The following is a 26,741-nucleotide window of genomic DNA, read 5'->3' as shown; positions in this document are numbered from 1 at the left end:
AGCCTCCTGCTCCTGTTCCTTTCCCCTTCCCAAGGGCTCCCACAGTACAGAGAGCTGCTGGTATTGGTATTATTTAATGGTGAGGCTGCATCAAACTGGTGTCCCATGGACAGCAGATAACTTTTCCTTCTCCTCTCCTACAGCCCCTCAACAATGACAGGCATGCATCCTCTGGGCATTTAGGATATGGGATTCTGCAACACTCTTACTCAAAACATGTGCTATTAACTTTACTGGGCTTTGAATAAGATTATTCCTCTGCTGAGTTGTAGGACCTATGGAGCAGCAGTTTCTCAAAATCTGCAGTGCATTCAGTGTTTGGAACCTTGTACATACCTTCTGACTTCCAACTATGTGGTTAATGATTGATGCATTAATGACACCACAGGAAGGAGGTAAAGGTACAATGAGCATTGTGAGGACAGGGTGACACATGGTTTCAGACTTGCCCCACTAACTGCCTCACATTGTGGTACAGGAATGACCCACACAACTCAGAAGCCAGGAGAATGAAATAATATACATTTTGAGGTTTCCTTTGGAATAAAGAAAACTATTCTGTGTCTTCTCATTAGGTGAAATCAGTCAAACCACATTACCTTGTGGCACCACACTGGAAGAGCTGCCTCTTATCTTTTCTTAGAGACTGCAAGCCCAGAGGTTAATGCAAAACACAGGACTGATAGAAATCAAAGTGCACCTCTTGAAGACACAAACCTTATCCTTAGTGGGCTGAATTTCATTCTTGTACACTTCAATCATCAATGATGGTCATAAAGTCTTCCTATAGCTGACTGACTCACTGCCCAAGTGCAAGTAAGCTCAGTGAGGGAATTGAGGGAATTGTGGCCAAGAGCCAGACCTCACAGATGGAACATTTCTCACTCTTATGTTGATGCTTCCTACAGAATTGATCAAATCAGCCCCAAATCAGCTGATCTCATTTGAGAAATTAGTTCTTCTCCCTGGAAAAAGAAATGTAAATCTGTCACACAGCTGAGAAAACCAGTTTAGTCATATCATGCACCCACCTCCAGGAAAGTTTTGCCAGTCTGAGCAGTGAGTGCCAGTGGAGTGCCCTGGCATCACCTCAACAGCTGGTTTGGTGTCTTCAACCTGTGCGATGCAGCAGTCTCTAGGATCATCTTGAGCCGGTTACCTGCCTGTGCAAACAGGACTAGAATGGAACCCAGTTTCTAACCCAGGATGGTGGGCAGCACTCAGACCTCACAACAGCAGACTGAGAATTTCTTCTGTTGTTGCACTAGGGTTCATCTTAGTTTCTCAGAGTATGAGAGCCAACTGTATGACAAAGCTCATAGTATGCCTTCTGTACAGTTTCCAGGGACATTTGTGACTTTCAATGTCCATATAAGCATTCAGCCCTATTCCTACCTCATATTCAGTCTTTGCCCTCTGCAACTTCCTGTGGTAGAGTCTGCGGATTAATTGCAGTGTGGAAAAGACTGCTTTGATCCATACATTTTCACTTTCTCATATTTTAATTAACATTCACTTGAAAATCACTTTGAGGGGAGACCATACAGCTATCTGGACTAATTGGATTAACCCTATATTTCTCATCAGTGTTACTTCTGTCTTATTCCATAGAGCTCATAACATGTATAAATATTTAAATGTATATGCTTTCATGAAAAGTTGATCAAGAGCCAAAATTGCTATTTAATACTATATGAGAAATGCATAATTCCAAGAAACAGTATGCTTACTTTAAACAAAGATTTTTCATAAGAGATGTGGGTTGGGTTTTTTTCCTAGCAAAAATATGAGTGAAATTTTACATTGTCACATCTTGAAAAGCAACATACAAAGATGCTAAACTTCCCTGGACTAATCAAGACTTGAAGCAATCAAAGTAACCTATTGCTATCATGTCTTTCCTAATACTTATACAGAAGCAACTTAGAGCTCTATTTTCATATCACCCAAATACTATTTGGACAAGCATGTATATTTTTGCAGTCTACATATGATTTTTTGGATTGTTTGGCAGATTTGAATATTCTGCAGCCTCAGTGTCTCCTCAATAGAAAATGGATGACTTAAACAGAAGCATGTTCCAGGTCGAGAATGTTTCTCATTGCTTTTCACTGATTCTTATAAACTCAAGTGTATGCCTGTAATTTTTCTACTATTCCTGGTGATTTTCACTACACTTTATTCAGTAATTTTTCCCTGACATTGGAAGTATTTAAATGTCCCAAGATTGATTTTTCTAGTCATGTTGTATTTTAGCAGAAATATATTATGTATGAAAGTTTGAGTAGGTCACTGCAGACAACTGCTGATACAGAGAAATATGAAGCTACTTTAATTAATCACTAAGAATAATTGATTTTATACTCATGAGAATTTTATCTTAGTTTACAGACATAATTCAAAGTTTAATGTAGACCTCATAAAAGGGCGGGTCTTTCCTCTTGCAGAAGATCATATGGCAGTGGGAGAGGCAAATGGGAGAGGAGTGAATGCATGTCAGATACCAGTTTGGCATAGGGCAAAGTTCCTTTGGAGTGGCACTTGGCAGAATGCATTGTTGTAGTTGCATAATTCTGGCTAGGGATGTACTGCCTTCCAGGTGGTTCAGGGACTACCTGAGACACTAAAGTTGCTGTGACACATGACTCACAGAATTTTAGAAAGCCAAAATCTTCTGTGAGTGTGTATCAGGCACCTGAGCCAGCCAAAGGGGCTCACCTGATGCCCAGTGCAGCTGCAATTTCAAATATTGAGCAGTGACAGGAAGGAAAATCTAATGTGTTTAGGGGGAGAAAAAGAAAGAAAATACAGGTATTTTCACAGGTTTTTGATATATTTGTTGTAGTCCTGCACCAAAGCTGTAGAAATAAATCTGCAACACTTTCAGCTTGCCTCCTGATAAATACATCCTTATTTTGGTTGTATAGCTGATGAGGGTGACAGGGTGAAACACTGTGGCACTGATGAACTGTGCAGGCAGCAGATTAGGGTGCTCAGATAGAGGGACCCACACCTTGGCCATAGTGCAATATTTGCTTTGATGCATAAAACCCTCCCATTTCATTGCATTTTTGTTGAATTTTTAAAACCATATATAAATAACTGGAGCACGGGCAGATAAGAAAACTCTTCTCTGAGCTCTCTCACTTGTTTGGCTTAACTAAATAAGAGTGTTTATTTTTATTTTTGTTTTAGCACAAAATAGAATTCACTACCCAGTGGCCCTTAAGTATGTAAAATTCCTAGCATGTGTAATTTGTTGATTTAGTTTTCATCTTTTTTCATAAAAGTGTTGTTAAGATGTATACTTTCACCTTTAATCTTCTTTATCTTTGATTATTTTTGTTCCGTATAATCAGTTTAGCTGGAGGTTTGAGAAAACATCTGTGGTGGTAGGACCAGAAGGAGTTTTGGGGGTAGCAACAATGCAAAGAAATGGAATTGTATATTTGAAGCTCATTGCAGAAAGGATATTATTGATGATAAGGAAAATGTAAAGAGGTGGTTCTACTCTGAATTTTTCTTAAGCAGCAGAACACGACCTGGCAAATTAAGGTTTATTGTAATATCCTAAAAGTATTATTTCAGACTTCAGACATATTCAGAAAGGGAATATGTGTCACATGTTCCCTTTCATGTTAGAGATTTTCTTTGTCCCTTTAACATAAAGATCTTTATTTAAAAGCCCCTGTAGGATGTCAGTTGTGCATGATCTTTGGTGGGCTTCTGTGCTGAGTTTCCCTTTCTGGAACTCTGTCTTCCCAAGTTTTCCACTACAAGCAGAAAATCCTTCAGTTCAAGCTACCTTTTTTCCTTGGATCAGAGGAACCTAGAAACCGTCGCCACAGTTGCAATATCCAGGTGGGTAATTGCTCAGGAAAATGAGCCATCCAGGGTTCGCCTCTGGGCTCAACAAGTCGCTATTGCCAACAGAGGCAGCTGATTCCAAATCATAACCTCCTTGGGGAGGTGGTTGCAGTCCATGATAAACACTGCAGATGAGCAAAGGTAAAGGATTTGTGCTGTCTTACTGGGATGTTTCAGCCCTTTCTTTTCCAAAGCAAAAGGAGCAGCTAGAGGAACACAGTAAGACATAACTTGTGTATCTATGTTAATGCTTTGTTTTATTTATTTAGATGGATTACTTTACAGAGGTTAATTTCACTTTTTTTTGTGGGTGGTATTAGTACTCATGGATTTAATTTTTGTAATTATAACCTGTAAATGGCTTGTCAGGTTTCTATTGTACAAGTGATTCTCTTAATAATGACATGTCATATTGTTTGTCTGAGTACAGGTATTATTGCAGTTGTACTTCATCCATTAGCAGTTTCCTGTCCTAATCTCTAACTTTTGTGGGCTATAGTGAAAACAGTATCTAGGCATGCCATCAGAATGGCACAATAATATTAAAATATTTAAATATTAATAACATTTTGAAAATTTTCTGATAGTAGCCTTTCCTTTCTCTCTTCTATATTCTTTCTTTTTTCTTTTTTTTTCTCTTACTAAGTTTTCTTAACAAAAAATTGTTTTACTTAAGAATTTGCAGGAAGGCAATTTTATACCTTCAGGTCAGACTTAAATTTCAGTCACCTCCAGGAGGCACATGCTAGAGCCAAGAATATAATGCCCCCAAGTGTTGCCTTCATCCCAGACCAGTCTGGTAACGTTTTTTTTTATTGAGGAGACCTGATGCCTGTGCTGAATAGACATAAATTAGCTGTGATCTTGTCAGAAGGAACTTGGGAAAAGACTTTAATCTTGCCCTGTTCCTGTCACTTACTGTAAGCGCCCACAGTTCGCCACAGTGTAATGAATTGATACATCTCCAATCTAGTCCAGTGCTGCTTTATGCTTTTATGAATACAGTACCAAAAAAGGGATAATAGAGAGCACAGAGCACATTTGTGATGTTCTCCTCACTCTAAAGTAGGTGCTCTTGGGATTCCATCAAGCATTTATGTAAATTACCTTTCACTGATTGAGTTAGAAATTCCATTCCTAAAGTGACAGATTCTGGATTGCTTGCTTTCCTTTTGACAGGAAGAGTCAAATGCTCTCCGTTGTGCTGTCTGAAGTAGAAAAAGGTGACCTGTAATTCTCTTACTTAATTTTTTGCTATAATTGCCGAGGAGCTAAGATTCACACTGACAGCAGAAAAGGAGAAGCAGATCCCTTCAGTGAACAGCAAAACAAGGTTCTTATAATCAATGTGAGATGCTTCTTCTTTAGATATTTTTGAGCTTTTTTGGGATGAAAAGTCAAAAAAAAATAAAAGAAGAAAATCTTTATAGCAAATCTTTATAGCTGCAGAAGATGCATCCTGAGATAAGGCGTAAGAGCAAATTTCTAAGGAAGTTTTCTAAAAGGATGCTGTAATCTCTGTGTGCAAGGCCAGGTGAGATTTTTAAGCAGGCTGATGCCAGACTGACAGAGCTGGGGTCCTCAGGCTTCCCCCAGGACCACAGAGGACAATGTAGCTGTTACAGACACACACACACACTCTGCAGCCATGGATGAATACTTGTTAAAGGAGACAGTGGACTGAATTCAGACCTGGTAGGTGGAAATGTGACTCTCTTGAAGATAATGGACTTTCACCACATTTTACTGTGCCTGGCACAATCCCAGCATACTAAATCTGTGAGAATTTATTACCTTTTTCTAGGCTCTTTAAGGTCTTCTGTTTCTTCTGAAACTAGATATTTTTCTGGCTGTTTCATTTCTGTGTCTTTATAAGTGAGATTTTAACACACTATTTAATAATATCTCTATAATGTGTTATGATACCTGGATCAAGTATGTTTAAATGAATGTATTTTGATTTTATGCCTGCTAATTTTGCTCAGTAACAACAGTTATTAATAACCCCATAACTCAGGGTCACTAGCTTGGACACTCTTTATGCCATCCTAATGTATCTCCAGGGACCCTCATGACAGCCTTTCTATTTCAGGAGCAACTCCCTTTCTCATTTACTCAAGACCTCCAGACCAGGCTGTCTCAGTGTAGTCACAGCTTCAAAGCTCCAAACCAATTCTTGTCAGGTATTCCATGAGTCTGTCTGAGGTACAGAAGAAAAAGTGCTCACGTCTGTTAGACCTTCACATGTCCCCTCTCAAGACATCTCTCTATTTCAGTGATGAAGTTGGAGCAGTTTTGTAACCATTGAGGATGTCTGTCAAATTCAAGAAAAAGTAAAGAGAAGAAGACTTTGCATTTTGAAAATGCCAGGGTAGAAAGGGTATTTTAAGTGGAAAAATCTTGTATACTTCTAACTGAATTAAAGCTCAGTTGTGCGGTAAGAGCAAATCTCATGCATCAAGACCTGGCAATCCCAGTAGTGTAAAACAATGAGAAAAAGGGAGGAAAAGAAAGAAAACCACTCAGTACTGACAGAAAAATCAAATCGATGGTGGAAAAGGAAAGCAAATATTTTATGGTTTTATGTTGCAGCTTATAAACACTGATAAAGAACAACATTCAAAATGTGTGATGTTGCTTTTCTTTAAGATAAATGTTTCCTTTCTTTCTGAACCATAACCATATTCCCAGTGGGATATTTGACCCGCAGATATTTAATTCTCTTTATGCAGCTCTGGTTAGGAAGGAAGAATACCTGCTTGGTTCCCAGAGCAGGAAGCTGGCCCATGGCTCTAAATAGGAAATTTAAAATAAAAATCTTTTTTATCTTGAGTCAACTGGCTCAGGCAGAACTTGGTAACTTCCTAAGTCAGAAGTTGCCAGAAGCATTGGAATCCTGTGGCCATCTGACATAGCCATCTTTCCTCTCTTCTCCACTGCATGTTGTCTGCAAAAGGGATATGAAAACAAAGAAGCAGACTCTGAAGTATCACTGGGAGGTACTATCAGGCATCATGTGAAGACCCAATATCTGGGTCTTCTTGGACACAGAAGATTTGAGCCTAAATTATTTCTATGGTAAAATTCCACTGACTTCACAAAAAGGATCTGAACTTGAGGAAACTTCTAAATTTCACTAAAATTCTAACACAGGGAAAGAAAATGCTTCAGTGCTATAGTTTGTCCCATCCTGGGACATGGATGAGGAAGCTTTAGGAAATTCAAACATGGGGAATGTATCCAGAATGTTTAATTTCTGATCTCAGAAACTGCTGATCAAAATTAAAATTGTATGATTTCACTATGTGTGACTCATTCTTCACCTTCAGGGAGACATGCTAAGACAATATTCCAAAGGAATCTTCATTGTGCAAACTCAACATCTCATTCTTTAAGGATGCATTGATGTTTAATGCTTAACTTTCATTTCTAAGGTAGTAATTGTGTTATCTTTAACACTGTGACTTGTCCAAGGAATTAAGCCAAAACCATCCGGAACCCATTCTGAGTGTACTTGGGCAAAGGTGGTACTTTGCTAATGAATAGCATTTAAGGTACTGAAATGTACCTTTAGACCTATTATATATTGTGATATACATAGATTACACAGATTATTGTTACAGGGAAAAAGCCCAACAACAATTAGTGAAAAGCCTCAGAGATCAGTCATCTTGAGAATTAAATGTCTTGGACAAAGAGTTCATTTGAACTGATTTTGTTTTCCAGACACTGCAAATGGATGTAAACAAGCTGAATATCACATTGCTTCGGATATTTCGCCAAGGAGTGGCAGCAGCACTGGGACTCTTACCTCAGCAAGTTCATATCAACAGACTCATTGTAAGTACCAAAAGTCTGTGTGTATTAAAGTGTACCTGTTTATTTAAACTCTCTTATATTAATTTTCCTGTCACTATGGAAGAGTGCAATTAAATGGGACAGAAAAATATTTATTATTCCATTTCTTCAACTGCACTATAGAAAAATAGATTCCCATTACAAAATGATTTAAATTCTTCTTTGAAAATACACCATTCTCAGCTAAGCCAGATAAATCTCTTTTTTGTCCTGTTCATAAGCAGATTGCTTATCCCTTAGTTTTCATTCCAATGCGGTTCTTTTTCATGTTCACACCTTATCCATGTTTTGTTTCTCGAAGGTTGAATATTGCTCAAAGAATACATGTGATTCATCCTTTCAAAGGCATCTTCACAATTTATCCTGAGACTTTCCATTAGTAAATTAAATGTCATCTACAATATTAATATTCATGCTTTGTTATTCTGCTATAATAATCTGTCCTCAGAAATTACCTTGTAGACTATGGTATCCTACTGACTAAAGATGGTGATAAATTTGCTTCCAGCAAAAAGGACTTTTTAAAATCAACTGTCATTGTATGGTTTTTGGGTATGCATACTTAATAACACTGTTGTCTTTTTATGACAATTTTACCATGAAGCAAGAAAATCCAACATCATCTATGTATTGCTCGACTTCACTTTGCAGAGGGAAGAAGATGTTTTTATGCTACGTGCAGGTTGAATATTAGGGAAGAAAACTGACAGGTTCAGCATAAAAGTATTTTCTGCCTTGAAAGCTTGATAGGATTGTATACATCAAAAAGGATTATAAAACTCCTTCAAGAAATGTCTCTGTGAGAAAAGATCTCACAAGAAATACAGCAAGAAAGATCAATAGGAATGCACTGCCGCTCTTTCCCTGTTCTTCATGAATCTCACTCATTCATGACAAGTGATGCTAAATTTCATTTGTCTCCTGCATTGACCAGAATGAAAAGTTTAAAGATATATTCAGAGAAAAACACAATTAAATGTGAAATGTTTTGGAATCTGAGATGTATATTTCAATATACTGAATCACGTAGTAGCTTTCTTACTATGCTCCTTAGAAATTATGTAAATAAACAGAAGAAATATGCTGTTTATTTTCCTGCTGGCTCCACGGCTTTTTTCTTTCTCCTCTCATTTATGATTTAAGGGAAGACATAATGTCATTTTGCACATGCATATAGCCCAGAATACAGTAAGCACTATTTTTTAATTAGTCTTTTCAACACCTGTAAAGGTTCTTCTATGTGTCAATATTTCAGCTCTATAAGAAAGCAAGCAAACTTTTCCTCTATTTGCTCTAAAAATCACACACAGCCAAAATTCACAAGGAAGACGAATACATCTTAGAAGACATTATTCCCACTTTTCATCCTTCTAACATGAGACAGTTCCTCTCACACAGAGTGCTGGCAAGCAAGCAGAGCAAATCAAAACTCATCTTGCCTTGTTTTAGTGTGTTGTTTCTAAACTACTCATCTAGGTTCCCTGTAAAAGCAGTAGAGGATGGTAACTGCAGGAGAAGAGGCATTGAGATCCATCCCGATTATATTAGGATGGATTGAGAGATGCCAGTCCCTCTCTGCTGGCTTTCAAAGGTAGGTGACTGAAGTGAGGTGAAGTGAGCAGCTCTCAGAAGTGACCAGGAGTCTGGAAGCCAGGATGTGGATGGGCACAGAGGGAGCAGACAGCCTGCTAACCTCTTACATGTTACACAGATGCCAGGAAAAATTAACTCACTATTTCCAGTGTCTCCTTAGCCTTTCCGGTACATCCTCCTCCCATAAAGTCCCTTTAATGGGATAGAGAAACTCATAAACAGAGGAGGCACAAAACACTGGGAATGCTGCATGCCTGCTAAGCCTTGCCTGGTGCCTGTGACCTGCACACAGCAGCAGTCCCCTTCCCATGTCAGAGACTGACTACATCCCCAGGCTCTAACCAGTTTCTTCAGCTCCCACTGGTAGCCATTGTCCTTACCATTGTTATTGAGCAGATGGACCAGCAGCACATGTGAGAGCACAGAGGACAGATTTAGGGCAAACATGTTTGAAAGAGTCCCTTTCTGTGCAGCTCAATTTTGAATGCAAGGAATATTTTATGCAAAGGATATTTCATGCAAATGTATTTTAAGAAAAGCAAAAGATGGCTTTTTCTTCACTTCAGCAGAGATAATGATACTCATTCAATGTGATGGGAAGGAGACAGGGGAAATCAGGATTATCCCTGTTTGAACTGCTCTCTCCCATCCCATAATGATGAATAGCAAATAACCAGATTGTTGAGGTTCTTGCCTGTCCAGGCAGCAATGTAAGGAACAGCTCCATGTGTGGGGGATCCCCCAGGTCTGGAATCTGCTCCACACTCTCAGCTACACCGGCCACAGCCCTGGGGAGATAGGGTTCCCACATCCTGTTTGGACATCAGAGTTGTCTCACATGCTTTTCAAGTCTATCACAGCAGAGAAAGTCTCTTTCCTTTTGCTACCTTGAAACAGAGTGGGCATCGCTGACATTTCTAATATAGAACCTCTTAGGCTGCCAGGACTGCATCAAAGACCCCAGGGCAAGAATTAATAGATAAGGGAGTGGACATTCTCAGATCACCCACTAAGTGCTAACAAAACTTCACTGGTCCTTTAATTTTGTTGGACCATACTAAATTGCACTGCAGTCAAGTAAGAGGACTTTGTTGTGGTATGTGTCTGCCATATGTTGAGAAGGGACTAGAAAGTATTGTCCAAATATCACAGCATTGTGCTAAGCATTCCTATTTCATCTCAGCTCAGATGAACTGTCTGCTAAAATCCCTGCTGGCACATTGCCATTGACCCCTTCCCATGGCTCCTCCTACCACTATGTTGTATTGATTGCTTAATGATACTAAACTTAGGAAAAGTCTACCTTGTCAATATTGATTGAGACAAAGCACTCATGCCCATGTATAGGATTTGCATTTTCTTCTACAGTCTGCTGAGATTTACAGACAGGCAAAAGTTATGCTGTGCTCACAGAGCAGGTTGCAACCTTTATACTCCATGCTTTTGCCTCTGGAATTATAGTTGCAATCTACAGAGAGCAGAGATTAATGCCAGACCCCTCCTATGATTTTGCTTCTTTTTTTTTTTTTTCCCCTAGGGAAAGAAGAACTGTGTGGAACTGTTTGTGTCCCCACTGAACACGAAGCCAGGAATTTCTGAGGCACTCCCATCTGAAGAAGTGCTGCGTTCCCTTAATATCAACATTTTGCATCAGAGTTTATCCCAGTTTGGAATAACAGAGGTCTCCCCTGAGGTTAGTTATCAATCTTCTAACCTGTATTATTTTGATACAGATTAGGCACTTACTTCCTTGGTAGTATTCCAGCTGAGGTTCTCAAGCATGAGGCAGAAAATGTATGGGCTTAGAGAGCATCACTAGTGTAAGGCAATTATCCTAGAATCCTCAAATAGTGAGGCTTGGAAAGGATTTTAAAGATCACCTAGTTCCAACCCCTCTCCCATGGACTGCACCTTTCACTAGACCAGATTGCTCAGAGCCCCTCTCTGTTAAATTACTTTAGTAGTGCTTTATTAGGCTATTTATCCTTTAACATCTGCATCCTCCTCACACAGATGAGCTACCATTGAAATCAGAGTCTAGATCCTAAGCATGCACTATTTGCCTTAAAGGAAATGGACATAAGGAATTCCAGTCTATGAATGGGGGTAGGAAGACATAACAATTTCAATAGAGAGATAAATGGAATGCAGATACTGTGTGTCACCATTACTACCCATGGAACTTTTGTCCGACATGATTTTGAAAAACTGAATCTGTACATTACACCTATGCTTCTTTTTATTTTTAACATCATCAAGAGATTTATTTTCTTTATGTGCTCCAAAAAGAGGGTAAAAATAAAACTTGTAGCTATTATTTGTATGACTTCATCCATTTTTTGGAAGAAAAAAAATCAATTTCCAAGTAGAGATAACATTGTCATCTCCACAGCTTGTCTGAGACATTATCAGTGAGATGGATATCTGATTCTGGGTCAACCATTTAAAATGTGCCCAGAAAATGAAATAAAGTAAAAGCCTTAAGGGTAAAAAGCCAGTGAGCTCATGGACACGGCCATATCACACTGCATTTTATTTAGTGTCTTACCTGAAGCTCTTACATAGATATAAAGACCCTCAGAACACAGTTTGGGGCCAAACCCCTTCAATCATGTTGTTAAGAATCAAGATTTTCAGTGGAAACTCCCAGTTTGGCAGAGGAAGTGTCCTTGTCCAAAAAAATGGGAAAAAATTTAAATACTCTGATGAGCTGTGTTTCCTTCCATGGGTAGAAAGTTCCTGGGGTTTTTTATATCCAAACCTGTGTTTGAGACACTGCTGTTTGAGCCATTGGGCTGTTATGCCTACCTGTATTTCTAGTGATTGGAAATTGTTTCTCTCACTTTAAGTATTCTAAGAATCTAGATGTCTTTGTTACAAAAAAAAAAAAAAAAAAAAAGAAATATGAAACAAGGCCAATTCATGTTCTACTACAGCAACCTACCACAATCAAAATTCAGATTCCCAAGTTTTTGCTGTTCTAATACAAAACATAGCAAAGCAGTGGATTCCAAATAAATCAAGTCTTTATATCACCCATCAACAAACTGAGTGAAGCTTCCTTTAGGTGAGAATTTCCTTTGTATCTGAAGCACATGAGTCTGACAGTTGGGATAGAGGCAATTATCTATTCCTAGTACTACAAATAACACTTGAGGTAGACATGGGGCAAGAACTCATATGAATAATATATGAACGGAGAAATGTCATCAAGCTGTGAAGAGATGCTGGAAAAAAATCAAGCCTTGAACTCAAGAGCTCATCTTGAGTTAGATACATTTCAATAATCTAGAGTGTTCTGATATATGAAAAAAAATATAGGTAATCATTTAAAACAGGATTATTAGAATGAAAGCTGTGCAGTCTCTAACTCCTAATACTGTTGGAGACACAAGAGATTATTTTAATATTTCAATTGATAGCAGATTATACAGTTAAGGCATTGATCCTGAAAAATAATGCAGCTTTACACTAATATGTAATACACTAATTACATATTCCTTGTGGATCTCAATAAATAATTTACATGTATAAGACTACAGAGAAAAGAACATCAAAAAACCAATATACAGTCTTTACTTGGTCAGCTGCCAACCATTTATGTTCCCTTCCACTTGCTCTAGGAACAAATTGCTCCAAACAAAGTAACAGCAAACCAAAACAAAACAGGCAAACCTTTGAAGGAAGGTATAATTATACAAAGCCTTACATAGCTGTGATGCATGATTTACCCATTGTAAAATGCTGTGTGTGTGTGTTTGCTGCTGAGCTACCAATCCTGATTAAATCATGAGCTAAAATTATACACTCTTCTACCAAAAGTATGAATGCTTCACAAGCAGTATTGTATGTGCAATATCAGTGTATCTGTGCACAAAGGAAGCAGTACTCTCATCTTTCTAGGTGGGTGGCAGACACAGTGGTGTTAGGGCTGAAATTTGTTTCCTTTTTCAGCTGTATTTCAGTAAGAGCTGCCTAAGGCTCTCTCTCTATGGTAAACAAAAAGAGATATGTTTGACAGGCAGTTCATCCCATCTGTGACACACCTCTCCTGAGACTGCTTTTTAACAAGGTTTAGTGTAACCTAGACCCCCAGAGGGTTAATTCTGTGGGAGATTATCCTGTCCAAAGAAATTTTACCAAGATTATGTAGGAAAACCCACATGGAAAACTGCTCTGCTCAAAGTTTCAGCCCATACTATACCATAAACAGCAAAAGTCCCAGTGGATGTCAGTACTTGGAACTACATTTCCATTCATTACAGAAATAATTTGCTTGTTCACATCTGCTGATGCATTGATCACTGCTTGATCTATTTTCAAGTAAATTGCCTGTCTCAAAATTATATCCCTGTTTCTTATTCTGCAGTTGCGGAAAGAGCAGTTTCCCTATATGTCTTTCTGTAGGAACCATGAGAGTACTTTACTGCCTGGTGTAAAATGAGATGTGTACCAGTGGAAATGTGTAAATTTAAAGGTGTCTTTGCCATTTCAGGGGTCTAGGACAATGTCTATACCTTTCATATCTCCTTGATTTTCCAATGCCTTATCGTAGTTGTAGCATTTGTTCTTTTATTGTGGTCTAAAGTGGGATTTCAGACTGCGTTCTGCTTCATGGGATGTACCACAGTCAGGAGCAGAATTCTCCAGAACAAAGTACCAAATTGTGCATGATGGTAGGACTATATTCAATGACTTAGGCAGTCTGTTATTATGGTGTGGGAATCCTGGCTTCCTAAAGCCTTTAAATTACTTGGATTTCAGAATTTACTAGATTTCAGAATTTAATAGAAGAGAACTTGAAGTGATTTTGAATGACAAAAATAACTGAAGTTACACTACATAAGATAAGGGTTACTATGTTTTGAGAGCTAAGCTAACTGCCAGTTGGAAATGTGTCACTGAAGGAGAAATTTCCAGAGTTCATACCAATATTATGCAATCCCAAAATGAAGCATTAAAGCCTCCTTGCACAAAGAGGTTGCCTTTGAAGTATGTGATATTAACATATTAGAGAAGAAATCAAAGGAAGCAATCATGCACTTAAAGTATACAGAAACTGTGAGTCGCTGTAAGGACAAGTGATCAAAACCAATATCTTAGAAATTACAACAGCCTGGACTGATAGAGGCACCTGGGAACAAAGCAGGGCACAAGGACATGCTCCTGTGATCAGGCAAGGCAGCTGTAGTGTAAAACCTGCACGGTGCACCCACAGCACCCAACAGAAACAGGAGTCCTGCAGGCTGCCAGTGTGGATGTGGAATCACAGCACTTCATCACACATCTACCCAAAGTAGAGCCTTTGGGGTGTATTTTTCATGGGAGGCATGGTTAAGTGGTTATTATCCAGTGTCCTGTGAGCCTGAGAGGTCGCACACATTCCTACATGTTTTCACTGGGGGTGGAAATGATTTCTTGGCAGCCTTTCCTAATGTGCCTCAGCTAACATAGTTAAAATAGCAGAAAAAACAAAGCTATTCAGTGTGAACTTCCATGAACCCTTTTTGATCTTGAGCTCTACCCCCAGCTCCCTGTAAGCTTTCCTCTGAGCTCAGAACTACAGCTTGCTATGCTCTCATTAGTGTTGCAGCCCAAGAGACTAATTGGGGTTAACTGACCCAATTTGCAAATTCACCTGTTTTCCACTGAAAATTTACCTTCTCTGGCAGGTCCTGATACTGCAGCAGAATCTTTCCATGTCAGATTTTACACTGACTACTTCAGGTTAATGTCTATCTTGTTATTATCAAAAGCTGGCTGCTTATTTTACTTGCTTGTAGAAATACTCCACTATTTTTCCCATAATAAGACCATAAAAGTCAGAATGGATTTTTAGTATCTTAAAAAAAAAAAAGTTTATAAAAATTGTTTAGAAAAAACACATTTGTTCCAGTTTAGCAGATACCCTTCTGTGCAGGCACTCTTCAGTAAGGTTAGTGATTGAATGCCATTGTAAGACTACATTTGATTCTTCCACACATTGAATTATGCTGAATTCAAATAGTTTAAATTAACCTGGTTCATTCTGCCTGAAAAACTCACCTTATTGGAGACTCGTTAGGGAATGGAAATGCTAGGAAATTATTCCTTCCTCCCTGTTTGCTCTAGGATCTGGTGCTCCCTGAGCTCCTGAAATTCCCTTGCCACTCCATCTGCTCTGATATTCCCCCACTTTTATTAGCTGCAGATGTTTGCAGATTATTCTGAGTATATCCTCAAGCCTATTCCTCAGAAACTATCTGAAGGACAAGAATCCTCTCATTTCTGCCTTGCATTTGGCCATCCTATTAGCTTTTTTCCTGGGTGTCAGCAATTTGTAGTGAGCGTGGCAGTTGCTATCCCTCTTATCAGTTTTCCCAGACAAAGGAACAAAGTTCTGAATGATCTGCATTGACGTTTCAAAAAGCAGTTCCTTATCATGGGTGTGAGATGACTCAGTTACTGGAGGTCACAGCTTCTTCTGTCATTAGGAAGCAGCTTAAGCAATGATTTTGCTCTCCACCAGCTAGATCTGGGAGAGAGATTTACCTGAGTAGGTGAAGGTACTACTAAGGTGTTTCAAAATGGTGTGTCAAGTAAGTTTAAGTCGTGGTATACTTTTTTACCCTTTTTACAGCATTTGTTAATATTCTTTGAACATTATTGTTAGAAAGACAAGTCAGGCAAAAACATGTCCTGAGCATACATAGCACTAGACAGACATCCTAGAGATTAATTCTCTTAAAGTCTTCCCTTGTTTTATTCTCTTCAGTCTGTTATATGTATGAAGTCTATTATAAAATATTTTAAAAGTTTTGTAGCATCATTGAATTAAAGTTTATATAAGTCTCTCATCCACTGGGACTAAAAATCCCATTAGCTTTTCATTTACTTTTTTGTGTATTTGTCCATTCAGTAAAGAGGTATTAAACCATCCCATTTACTCACTTACAAAAGCTCAGCATGGCCAATTCTCCTTTAGCTCCTGCTTTGTATCTAAATTTCCTCCTGAGAGATATGAAACACTGGAAAGCCATCAGGTAACCAACCCACTCAGGGTCAGACATTGAGTTCATAGCTAATAGGCCACAGCTGCAGCTGGTGCTGTCACCATGGGATTCCCATGGAGCTCAACAGGAGCAGTGTTGGATGTGCAGCAGCTGCAGGTTTGGGCTCTGAGCCAGTATTGGGACCCAAGTCCTGTGCCATGAGCGCAGCAGAGTGACCTTGCTGTGCTGAGGTAGCAGATTGCACAGAGAGCTGTACCCCACTACAGTAGCCACAGTGTTTAAATGTCTAGGAACAATTTTTGCAGTAATATTTGGTAAGGTTTCCAGGTTCTTTTTGAAAGCCCTGAGTTTTAAGTTGCTCATTAAACATCTGACTGACACTTTATAAGCCTTTTTAAACTGTTAATACCTGCAACATTTTAGAGCTGAGACCATGATGCATGTTTACACTGACACACAAATATACTAATTTTACAAGATTGGTTTCTATAGTTGTGCTGAAGGATTTCCATTCTGGCACCCAGGACTATTGCTTCCAAAGAAAACTCTTCTGTATTACACTTTCAGTTCTAAAGCAGTCAACTCCCAGTTAAACACAAGCATTTCTTCAAGCAAGCAAGTCTCTGTAAATTAGCCATGCTACCAAATTTCTCTCAAAATGTTTGCATTTTGTGGTAATTGTATCTGTGAATTGTCTCGCATTATCCTCTTTTCAAAACCAGCAGTGCCTAATGCTGTGCTGAAAGGAGGACCATGAGAACTATATCAGGATCCAGCACCCAGCATTCTTTGTCAGCTTGTTCTCTTCCTCAGGCCATGAGCTCCCACTCCTCAGGAAGCTTTCCCGCATGAATTCATCATCATCCAGACTTTCTGTGTGTGGGAGGCTAAAGAAGTTTGGTTTTGGGAGGCTTTGCTTTTTGGAAGACAAAGTTGTCTTGATACATTAGCTGTGCAAAAGAGCAGGCTAATGGGTGGCTAAGCAAAAGTGTTGGAGCATCCCTGCAGTTCTACAGGCCCATTGAGCAGCCACTCATGTTTGTATGGAGGAACTCTTTCCTCTGTGATAACCTCTGTGATAAACACAACATCCCCAGAGAGGAGAAGAGGCCACATTGGGATGGGAAGAGAGCTCAGTATTTAAACTAGAGGTTTATTTAAAGCCATTAGAGAATTTCAGCAAGAGGGAAACACAAAGACCTTGACCATTTACGATGGAACCGGAATTTTAGAAAGTTGATTTAACTCAGTCTGAGAACTCTACTGAAAAGACACAATTAAGAAAATAAAAGCAAGTAGCTAAAAATTGGCAATGTCTACTGAACTGTGGTCCCAGAAGCATCAGACAACATACTTTATTCTAAAATATTGCAGTTAGACTAAGGGTGCATGTACTTTGTTTCTGCTACAAAATCTATATTTGGAAACACAGTGAAATTCTGGTAATTTAATAGTCCGACCAAGTCCCACTGCTGCAATAAAGACAAAAATAAATGCTTTTACAATCATTATTATTTCATAATTCCCAGGAGTTCCCTAGGAGTTCTGGAAATTTTAGTGTGCGCAGCTGTTACAGAAATGTTCTATCAGCAGGAAGCCAAAGATAATGAGATTAAGCATAATCAGAATTACAGATAAACAGATAATGAGATTATTTTCGGCAAAATCAATATTTTTTACGCATTTGTGTGTGTAATCTAGAGGTGACAGTGTGAGGGCTTCCTGGCTCACGAAGGCAGACAGGCAAGTCACCTGCTCTTTGCTCCGTGTCAGGTGTAGACACTGGGAAGGCTGGCGTGTGCGTGCTGGGGCTGGAGATAAGTGCTGGGAAGAAAGGCAGGGCAAGCACTTCCCAAAGGCCGTGTGGGAGCACAGCCTTTGACCTGAGCAGCCAGGTGGTTTCCAAGAGTGGTGCTGGGCCTTGTTTGCTTTACCTTCAGGCAGCCTGTGCCGGCTGGGGAGAGTTCCCTGGGCTGCAGATCCCGGCGCGGCGCTGGGAGCGCGGGGTGTGCCTGCTCCATGGACTGGGCGTGGGCAGGGGTGCCAATAGCAGCGCTCCAAGTCATGCCATGTGCTGTGGAATTCAGCACTGACAAAGCTCAGGAGAGTGATTAATGCCCAAGGAGAGCTATTTAATCTGCACATGCCACTCTATAACCTTTTTTTCTCTTTCTGTTTCTGTTTCATTGCTTAAAAAAGAAAAATGTCTTGCAAGGCCAGCACGAAGCAGACAAAATCTGGAGCAAAGAAGGATTTTATGCAGTTGTTATATTTCTCAGCATCTTTGTCATTCTAGTGACTTGTTTAATGGTAAGTTTCCCTTTTACCTTTATTTTGTTTTTTATTTCATGCTTTTCTTAGTCTGAAGGATAGGGTCACAAATTCTTTACATGATGGGTGTTTTCTCAAGGCTAATGGAAACTCAACTACGAGGTAAGAATCACTCACTCTCGTAATGCTGGGAAACCAAAGTTTGAAGAATCACATTTCTTGATGCATTTTGAGTTGAATGAAGAATGTAACTAGAAGGAAGCTGAAGAAATAAATAACAGGTTCTTAAATCTACAGGGTAACTGTGTAGGGACATGAGTGATGACTTCTCAACCTTCTTAGTTCCCAGGATCCCTGAAGTCCTCTTACCTGCCTTTATTTCAGTTTTATTTGATAGTAAAAGCAACACCACATTGATAGAATGTTGTCAGTGCACAGTTGTTAGAGTGTGTGTTGGTATTTGTGTATCAAATGCACAAATAATAAACGGAAATAACTAGTAAGAATGTGAGGGAATAGTAATATTTTTGAGCAGGCTTGCCATTCACATTGCATGAGCTCAGTGGCTAGGTTTCTGAGCATTAGGCACAATTCTAATATATTGAATATGAGAAGTGCAGTGGTCACACAGAAGATGAAGAACACTATACCACTACTGACTTTTGTAGCGTAATTTTTGCATTTTTTTCCAACGTTGTATCTTATACATTTTCCTTCTTTAAATTGTGTGATACTTCTACAGTGCACACATAAAGTGCTAACTGAATTCTCTGACAATTGTCAGCATTTATGAATACACATTATCTTGGGGTCCTTTTGAGATATTTTGTTCTCAAACGCATTTAATTTTCTTTAGCCACTTACAACCTTAAGATGGAAAGCATGTTTAATCTGAAGTTATTTAAAAATGTTCACAGTTATACAAATGTTCACAAAAATTTAGAACAAAATGTTATTTCATCTTTTAAGGTCTCCCTAAGATTTGAAAAGTACTTGTTTTATCACAGGAAATTGTTGCTTTATTTAATTTCTACTTTCTTGTTGTCTCCATATCTCCATGCCATTTCACTCAAAAGGAGGAGGATAACTCTAGAAATCTCTTCTTCTCTACTCTGTGTTTTGGAGAAGAGATATTTTGGTCATTACTGACTATTTAACTGGAAGAGTATAGAAAATGCTGGCTCTTCTTGTCCTGGTACTACACAATATTTTCATTAATGACCTGAAATGCATCAACAATATTGGAAATTAAAAGCATTCTGTATGACTTCAGTATCAGAACTTCAAATATTCTTCAGGTGCCAGAGAAAAGATGGGAAAGAACAACAATGCTGCTTGGCAGTGACAAGAGCTGTAATCATGTGCATCAATACAATGCAGGAGATATGTGGCAAAACAACAGTTCTGTAGGAAAGGTTCCAGCAGTATCACAGAACAGTATTACAGAAGTAGATAAGGAGATAAGCAACATCAATGTTGCAAAAATACACTTCTTACCCTGGGATATATAAATGAGGATATGATCTCTAAGATCTGAATTCAGCTCTGCTATGGTAATTTGGTTGTCATGTCTTACTCATTTTCTATTGTCTCTGTCCACCACATTTGCTTAAAATTTCAGGCAATTATAGGAGGAAGGAGATGCAAGAGTGATCAGAGACACAGAGGACATGAAATAATTGGTTTATTTATGACAGGGAAAAGGAGTAAGCAGAAACATGATAGTTCTCAAACATGGAAAGATTTCAAAGGCTATTGTAAGGAAGAAGATAATACTTTCTCCATTGGGGACTGGAAAAGAGAAAAATTTTTACAAGGTGATTTGGCTGACTCATTAGAAAGATCTTTGCTATCACATGTGTCACCAGACCCTGCATTGCATTGCTTGGGGAAGCTTGGGAGTTTTCCCCCATTAAGATTTTAGGCAAACATCAGAAATAGTTGGAATAGGGTGTAGCTGAATTTACACCCTATTTCAGGGTGTGAAGTTAGGGCAGAGGTCAATAGTCAGTAGTAGACTCCTTGAATTCCTTTCAGATGGAATTGCTGTTATTCTGTGGTCTTTTCTGCAGGGATTCCCCTTTCTGTTCCTCCCAGGTCCAACCTGTATCTTTAGATGTGCTACTGTTTAAACTGCAAATGGACACTGTCTCAGATTTTGCCAGGATCTGATAATATATAGGTATGTCCAATCTGTAAAGCTAACAAACAAATCATGTTTGTTTTTTATCCCATTTAATGTGTGTCAGAGTGGCAGATTGGGTTGGTCACTATATTTTTGGCCATTTCTGGATTTTTTACTTTACCTTCATTAAAACTCTTATAGCCCTGTAACACTTTCTGAGGAAAAGTGTTAGTGCTTAGATCAAATGCTGTTGGTTAGATTTTTTTCAGTTTCTGCTAGGGTCAAGCTATCTTTTTTTTCCTAGAGTCTTAATAATAGATTATTAAATAGTATATTAAATAATACTTGTCCACACTTTAGAAGTCAAAACCATAATTCCTTGGGTCCTCAAGAAGTGAAACTATATCAAAACACATTAGTGACAAGAAGGTATGGTGAGCATTGTCATGGCCATGAGTCTGTGAGCTGCTTATCTGCTGGTTATCAGAAACAAATTACCTGAAAGCACTCACTAGAGAAAAAGACAGTAAAAATATTTCAAGTCCCTCTTTATTGGTACCAGTGCCCTTGCTTCACAGGTACCCCTGAGAGGACTTCTTTTTCTGCAAAATTATGGGAAAGAAATCTTATCCTAGTAATTCTAAACCCTTCAGAATGAACAGATGGTTTACCTAGCCAAGTCTTGTTTTTGTGTATTGCTAACATGTGTATTGCTAATGACATTAAGTCAGTTCCCAGCTAAACCAGTAATGCTAATCCTTGAACAAACAAACCCATCAGATATATCTAGCCATCACTGGAAAGCTAAGGAATGATATATCTTAATGTGGTGCTAGCAGGGGCAACAGCTGTCAATGAATTAGCTTGCAGAGAAAAAAATGTTCTGGTCTAGGTTTTCTCTTACTCAAGGATCCAAATCAAATGCTTTACAGGAACAGATAAAGCAAAGTGGAAAGTACAAGGGTATCTGCAGACACCTTCCAAAAACTGTGTAAGTGCCTTCCATCTCCACTCACAATATTTACAATTCTTATAAATTTCATAGCTGGTAAGGCGTGTTTTGAAAATGGAACAGCTATAGCTCAGAAATTGTTTTTTGCATTGCCCTCCAAAGAAATAAGATATGTTAAACAGGTGCAACATGGGTACCTCTGGAGTGACATTACTGAGCACAAGCCACCTGCTTGCCCTCACCAAGCCAGGGTTCAGCAACATCAGTGTAGAGTTTGATGGAAGATGATCAGTACAACTTCTGCTTTTGTTGCACATTCCAGATGTTCACATTCATAAGCAATATGTGGACAGATAATCCTGGTATTACAGTGTGTTCAGAAATCAATTTCTTGGTGATTGTAAAGCACACTTTTCTGAACGGATGGTTAAATAACTTCATAGGCCACTCATCACTTCAGCTTTATTTCAGAACAGTTAATGTTTCTCTCAGGATATTGGAGCCTGTCCCTACCTGGAGGAGTATTTCAGAGTAACAGCAGCCTACTGTTACCAAAGTGACCTAGTAAAGTTACCCTGTTCAACCACCAGCTCTATGCCAGATGAGTAAGGGCTTCTAAAACATCTGCTCTAAAACAAATTGAGGCTGCTGTAATTAGAGACTTGTATCTGGCTAAATCATAAACATCTATTTTATTTTGTGTCATTGTCTCTTGTGTTAAAATGCTTAAAATTTCTTCTACAGTTACTGTATTTATCAGTATTTCCTTCTTCACAATATCTTCTGTAACTAATCTCCATTCTGTGTTATTTGCTCTTTAAATAATACTACTGCAGGTATTGCAAATAAGTACTAACTCACAGTGAGAACTGTTAAAATCCCTGCTGCCCACGTGTACACTGCAGTTTATGTAATGGAAATGCTTATCTTGTTGTGGGAAATGCTGTGAAAACACAACTTGTGACTTACCTTCTAGGAATGAAAGTCACCTATGGCAATCTTCTCCAGCATTTGTGATACCTTCCTTGCCTTGTTTACCAGGCAATTGAGATTGAGCTGTCCTCTTTATTTCTGTAGGTTCTATACAGATTAAAGGAGAAGATCCAGTTGTCACTAAGGCAAGAGAAGGAAAAGAAGCAGGAGATCCACCTGTCACCCCTTCCCCTGCAGACATCTCAGACTGAGTACAAGACCACCAACAGCATGGTCCAGCCTCAACAGGCTCCAAAGGTTATCAATGTTGTAGTGGACCCTCAAGGCCAATGTGTTCCTGAGCTTAAACCTCCCCTGTGTGCCAGTCCATCTCCTTTCAGAATGAAACCTGTGGGACTCCAGGAAAGGTAGGATGGTGCCTGGTGTGCTCAGGATTAATTCTGCTTTTTTATACTTGTCCTTCATGATTTCATATGTTTCTCTTCTGTCAGTGAATGGGAGACTTTGCCATATGGACATCTGAGAAATGGGATTTTGGTGTGTTAACATCTATCTCCTAGGTATTCTCTCCTTTCCTATTCTTTATATATGACCAAAGATTCAGGTAATGTGAAAATGTTCAGGTTTAGGCTGAGATTAACTGCATTGGTGGCATTCTTTTTGCTGATTATATTTTTCCCATACTCCAAAGAAATATTTTTTTTATTTTTCATTGGTTTTGCCTATTTTGATCCTGGAGATCCTGGAAGATAGTTCAAGGGCTGGTTATGTATTGTCAGCAAAGGACATTCTCATTCTCAGGGAGCCCGTAGCACCTGGAAAACTTAGAAAGAAGTATTTACACCAACTAAGTGCATTTAGCAATCTCATACAGTGTTTCCATTATCACCTTTGGACATATTTTTTCCTTAAATGCAGCTTTTCATGGTGGTCAGGCTTTACAAAAAGGAAGAAGTGATGAGTAATGAAACCAACTCTTGTGTGCAGTTCCTCAGAAATGCTTGGGCACCAAACCCTGCCATTCATTGCACCTTTCAAAAACTGGGCCAGTGCTCTTTTTATAAAACTAGTTATTCTTCCCATAAGAGAATGCACACTGACATCTGTCTCTCCTCTGTTAGAAACCTGTATAATTTCTTGTCTGATGGCTGCAGGCTGCTTTCATAAAGCATCAGTGCTCTGAATAGCTCACATAGCATGCAGCTGTGCAAGTGAACTCTGCTGCCCCGGCACAGACGATAAATGAAAGAACAGACGCCATGCAGAGACCAAGCAGAGCCTCATCTGTGAGGGCTCTCAGCTGAGCTGTAACCCTGATTCAGCTTCAGCCATGGGGATTTCAATGGCAGAGATTTTATCAATGGATTTATGACAGACAGAGCTCAGGGAGGGGGATTGATTCTTCTGTGACTGAAAGAGGCTTAAAGGCAAAGCTGTCATAAAATATGTAGTGATATCATTGCAAAAAAAAAAAAAAAAGGAATGAAGGAAGCAAGTAAATACATTTTGATAGTTCCTCTCATTCCAGAAGAGCCTTAAAATAAACCCAAAAGCATAAGAATCACATAGCTAATTTATAATACTTAATATCTAGCATAGCATATGCAATACTTGAAAGGGATTGAGGGAAAGGAATTTGCAGAGGGATTTTGTACCTAAGGACAAGAAACTTTTTGTACATAAGGAGAAGAAACTTTTCCATTTCTCAAGCAAAGAAAGTAAAAACCATTGATTTAGGATATTAAGTTCCACTACAGATAGGAATTTTACATTTAATTCTCCTAAACCTAATTGCATCTTTTGGAAGGACAAAGTTCTGAGTCAGATTATGACAAAATGGACAGCTGAGATACAAAGAGAAACAACTAAACCTGATGTTTGACCAAATAAACCAGACATTTAGGTTATTACTAAGGAAAAAGAAGTTAAAGGAATTGAGCACTTCAGTTTCCACTGTAAAAGAACACTAACAGACTGTTGTGAAACAGCAAAATCCATTGTGATAACATCCCATTGTGCAGCTCTTTTTTGCCATGTTTAACACAGACTCTATCACTCCAAGTCCACTCCTAAGAAATGGTTGTTTATTTCAAGGTCAATGTACAAAGTTCTGGGGATATGAGGGAGAGAACTTTAGGGAATAGTTTATCTTCTGTTCCTCTGACATAAGCAGCTATTATTATGTCTATTTCTTATTTATTTACTATAACCTTTACTATGAACAAATCTATATGCGTTCTAACACTCAGCAGTGTTGGAAGCAAAAAGTAATAATGCACTGACACGTTCTGCCTCAGATTTTATCTAGTGACTAGATAACTGGTCAGTTGAAAACTCCTCTCCACCTTTCTGCCCCAAAAAAACCTTGCACTAGGTAACCCAGGTAATCCTCATTACCTTTGGGAGGAGTGGACCTTACAGTATGGATCTGCCCACTGCAAACCATGCTCAAAACAGTCTACTGGCAGCCCTTCTTCTGTTAGTATGGAGTGAATCAAACCTGGAGGTCCTGTACTACTCATGGCACAGCTTTAGGACACCCTTTCAATAATTTTTGCTATGCTGATTTTGGTTTCTGCGTGGGGAAGAAGCTCTTGGCAGGCTAGAGTGGATATGGGGGCTCCTTGACAAAATTAGCATGGAGATTCCTTTGGTCACATGGTTTGGCAGTGGTTCCTGAGCTGTATTTTCTAACCATCCAGACTACTCCCTGGTTTGATTCCTTAAGAGCGATCCATAGTCCTGAAATGTCTCGTGTGATCCAGACCAAACTGTTCCTGGTTTGGGCCATGGTTCATTGATTTCTCTTTGCGCACATTGTGAGCTGTGCATAGTCATCTAGGTGGAAGTTTGTGACAATCTCTCTGAAGGATGGGACAGAAAAGTTGGATAATGCAACCTGATCTAGTTGAAGATGTCTCTACTCGTTGCAGGGGGGTTTGATTAGATGACCTTAATAGATCCCTTCTAGACAAAACTATTCCATTAATCTGTGCCTGCCTCTCAAGTTCTCTTTCCTTTGTACGCTAGGTCCTTTGAGGAACATACCCTCGGCAGGACAGGGGGTGGTGATTTTAAACTAAAGGAGGGTAGATTTAGATTAGATATAAGGAAGATTTTTTTTTTGCAATGAGAATGAAACACTGACACAGTGTGCCCAGGGAGGTAGCTGATGCCCCATCCCTGGAAACATTCATGGTCAGATTGGACAGGGCTCTGAGCAACGTGATCTAATTGAAGCTGTCTCTGCCCATGGCAGGGGAATGGGACTATGTGACCTTTAAAGGTCCCTTCCATCCCAAACTATTCTATGATTCTATGATCTAAATGCAAAAATATAGCAGAACTGATTTTTCACAAAGCACCACATCAGCCTCTGGCTCTCTGAACTTTTCCATTTTTATTTGGAATAGCACTGGCCAGTAGAGAGGCAAAAAAATTGTTAATGGACTACTGTGATGGATAAAAATATTTCTGGGAGTTTGTCCAGCTTCTTAAAACATGTTGTGCTTCTGAATACTTGAGCTAAGTCCATGAACATATTTTTCTGTGTATGTGGAAATGCTGTTACTCAGCTATTTCTATAAGACACAGCTTCCCGGTAGATTATTTGCACTATCAAATGTGTGAGATGCCGCAGTTTTTCTGCCGCCTACGCAGACGCGGCGGGGCCGGTGCCTTGCGGGATGAGGCTGTGCCGGAGCGCGGGGACAGTGACGCCTAGAGACGGCGGGCAGCGCGGGGACAGTGACGCCTAGAGACGGCGGGCAGCGCGGGGACAGTGACAGCTAGAGCCGGCAGGCAGCGCGGGGACAGTGACAGCTAGAGCCGGCGGGCAGTGCGGGGACAGTGACGCCTAGAGACGGCGGGCAGCGCTGGGACGGTGACACCTAGAGCCGGCAGGCAGTGCGGGGACAGTGACAGCTAGAGCCGGCGGGCAGTGCGGGGACAGTGACGCCTAGAGCCGGCGGGCAGCGCGGGGACAGTGACACCTAGAGCCGGCGGGCAGCGCGGTCACCCCGCAGCTGCTGCAGCTCCCGCGGCCGGGCAGGCGCTCACAGCCGGGAGTGACGGGCACAGCGGCGGTGGGAGGCGAGGCTGCTCCCGTGCTCCGTGCTCCGCTCCCGTGAGACTCCACCCGGAGTGCTGC

General features: G+C 39.6%; 1 protein-coding gene across 3 annotated transcripts in view; it reads left to right on the top strand.

Moving 5' to 3' along the window:
* PTPRR (protein tyrosine phosphatase receptor type R) overlaps positions 1-26,741 on the top strand; it is a 138,751-nt gene that overhangs the window by 61,938 nt on the left and 50,072 nt on the right. For all 3 annotated transcript variants that reach the window (XM_054276267.1, XM_054276275.1, XM_054276283.1), the window contains exons 3-6: positions 7,594-7,707; positions 10,856-11,011; positions 18,510-18,620; positions 22,736-22,998. In XM_054276267.1, coding sequence (XP_054132242.1) covers positions 7,594-7,707; positions 10,856-11,011; positions 18,510-18,620; positions 22,736-22,998 — 644 coding nt within the window. The remainder of the gene's footprint in view (positions 1-7,593; positions 7,708-10,855; positions 11,012-18,509; positions 18,621-22,735; positions 22,999-26,741) is intronic.

The sequence above is a fragment of the Melozone crissalis genome, unplaced genomic scaffold (assembly GCF_028551555.1).
Source record: "Melozone crissalis strain CALT ecotype California unplaced genomic scaffold, PUWL_Pcris_2 ptg000004l_1, whole genome shotgun sequence".
NCBI lineage: Eukaryota > Metazoa > Chordata > Aves > Passeriformes > Passerellidae > Melozone > Melozone crissalis.
Note: the sequence above shows the minus strand (reverse complement) of the source record. Positions and strands in the feature narration are given on the sequence as shown.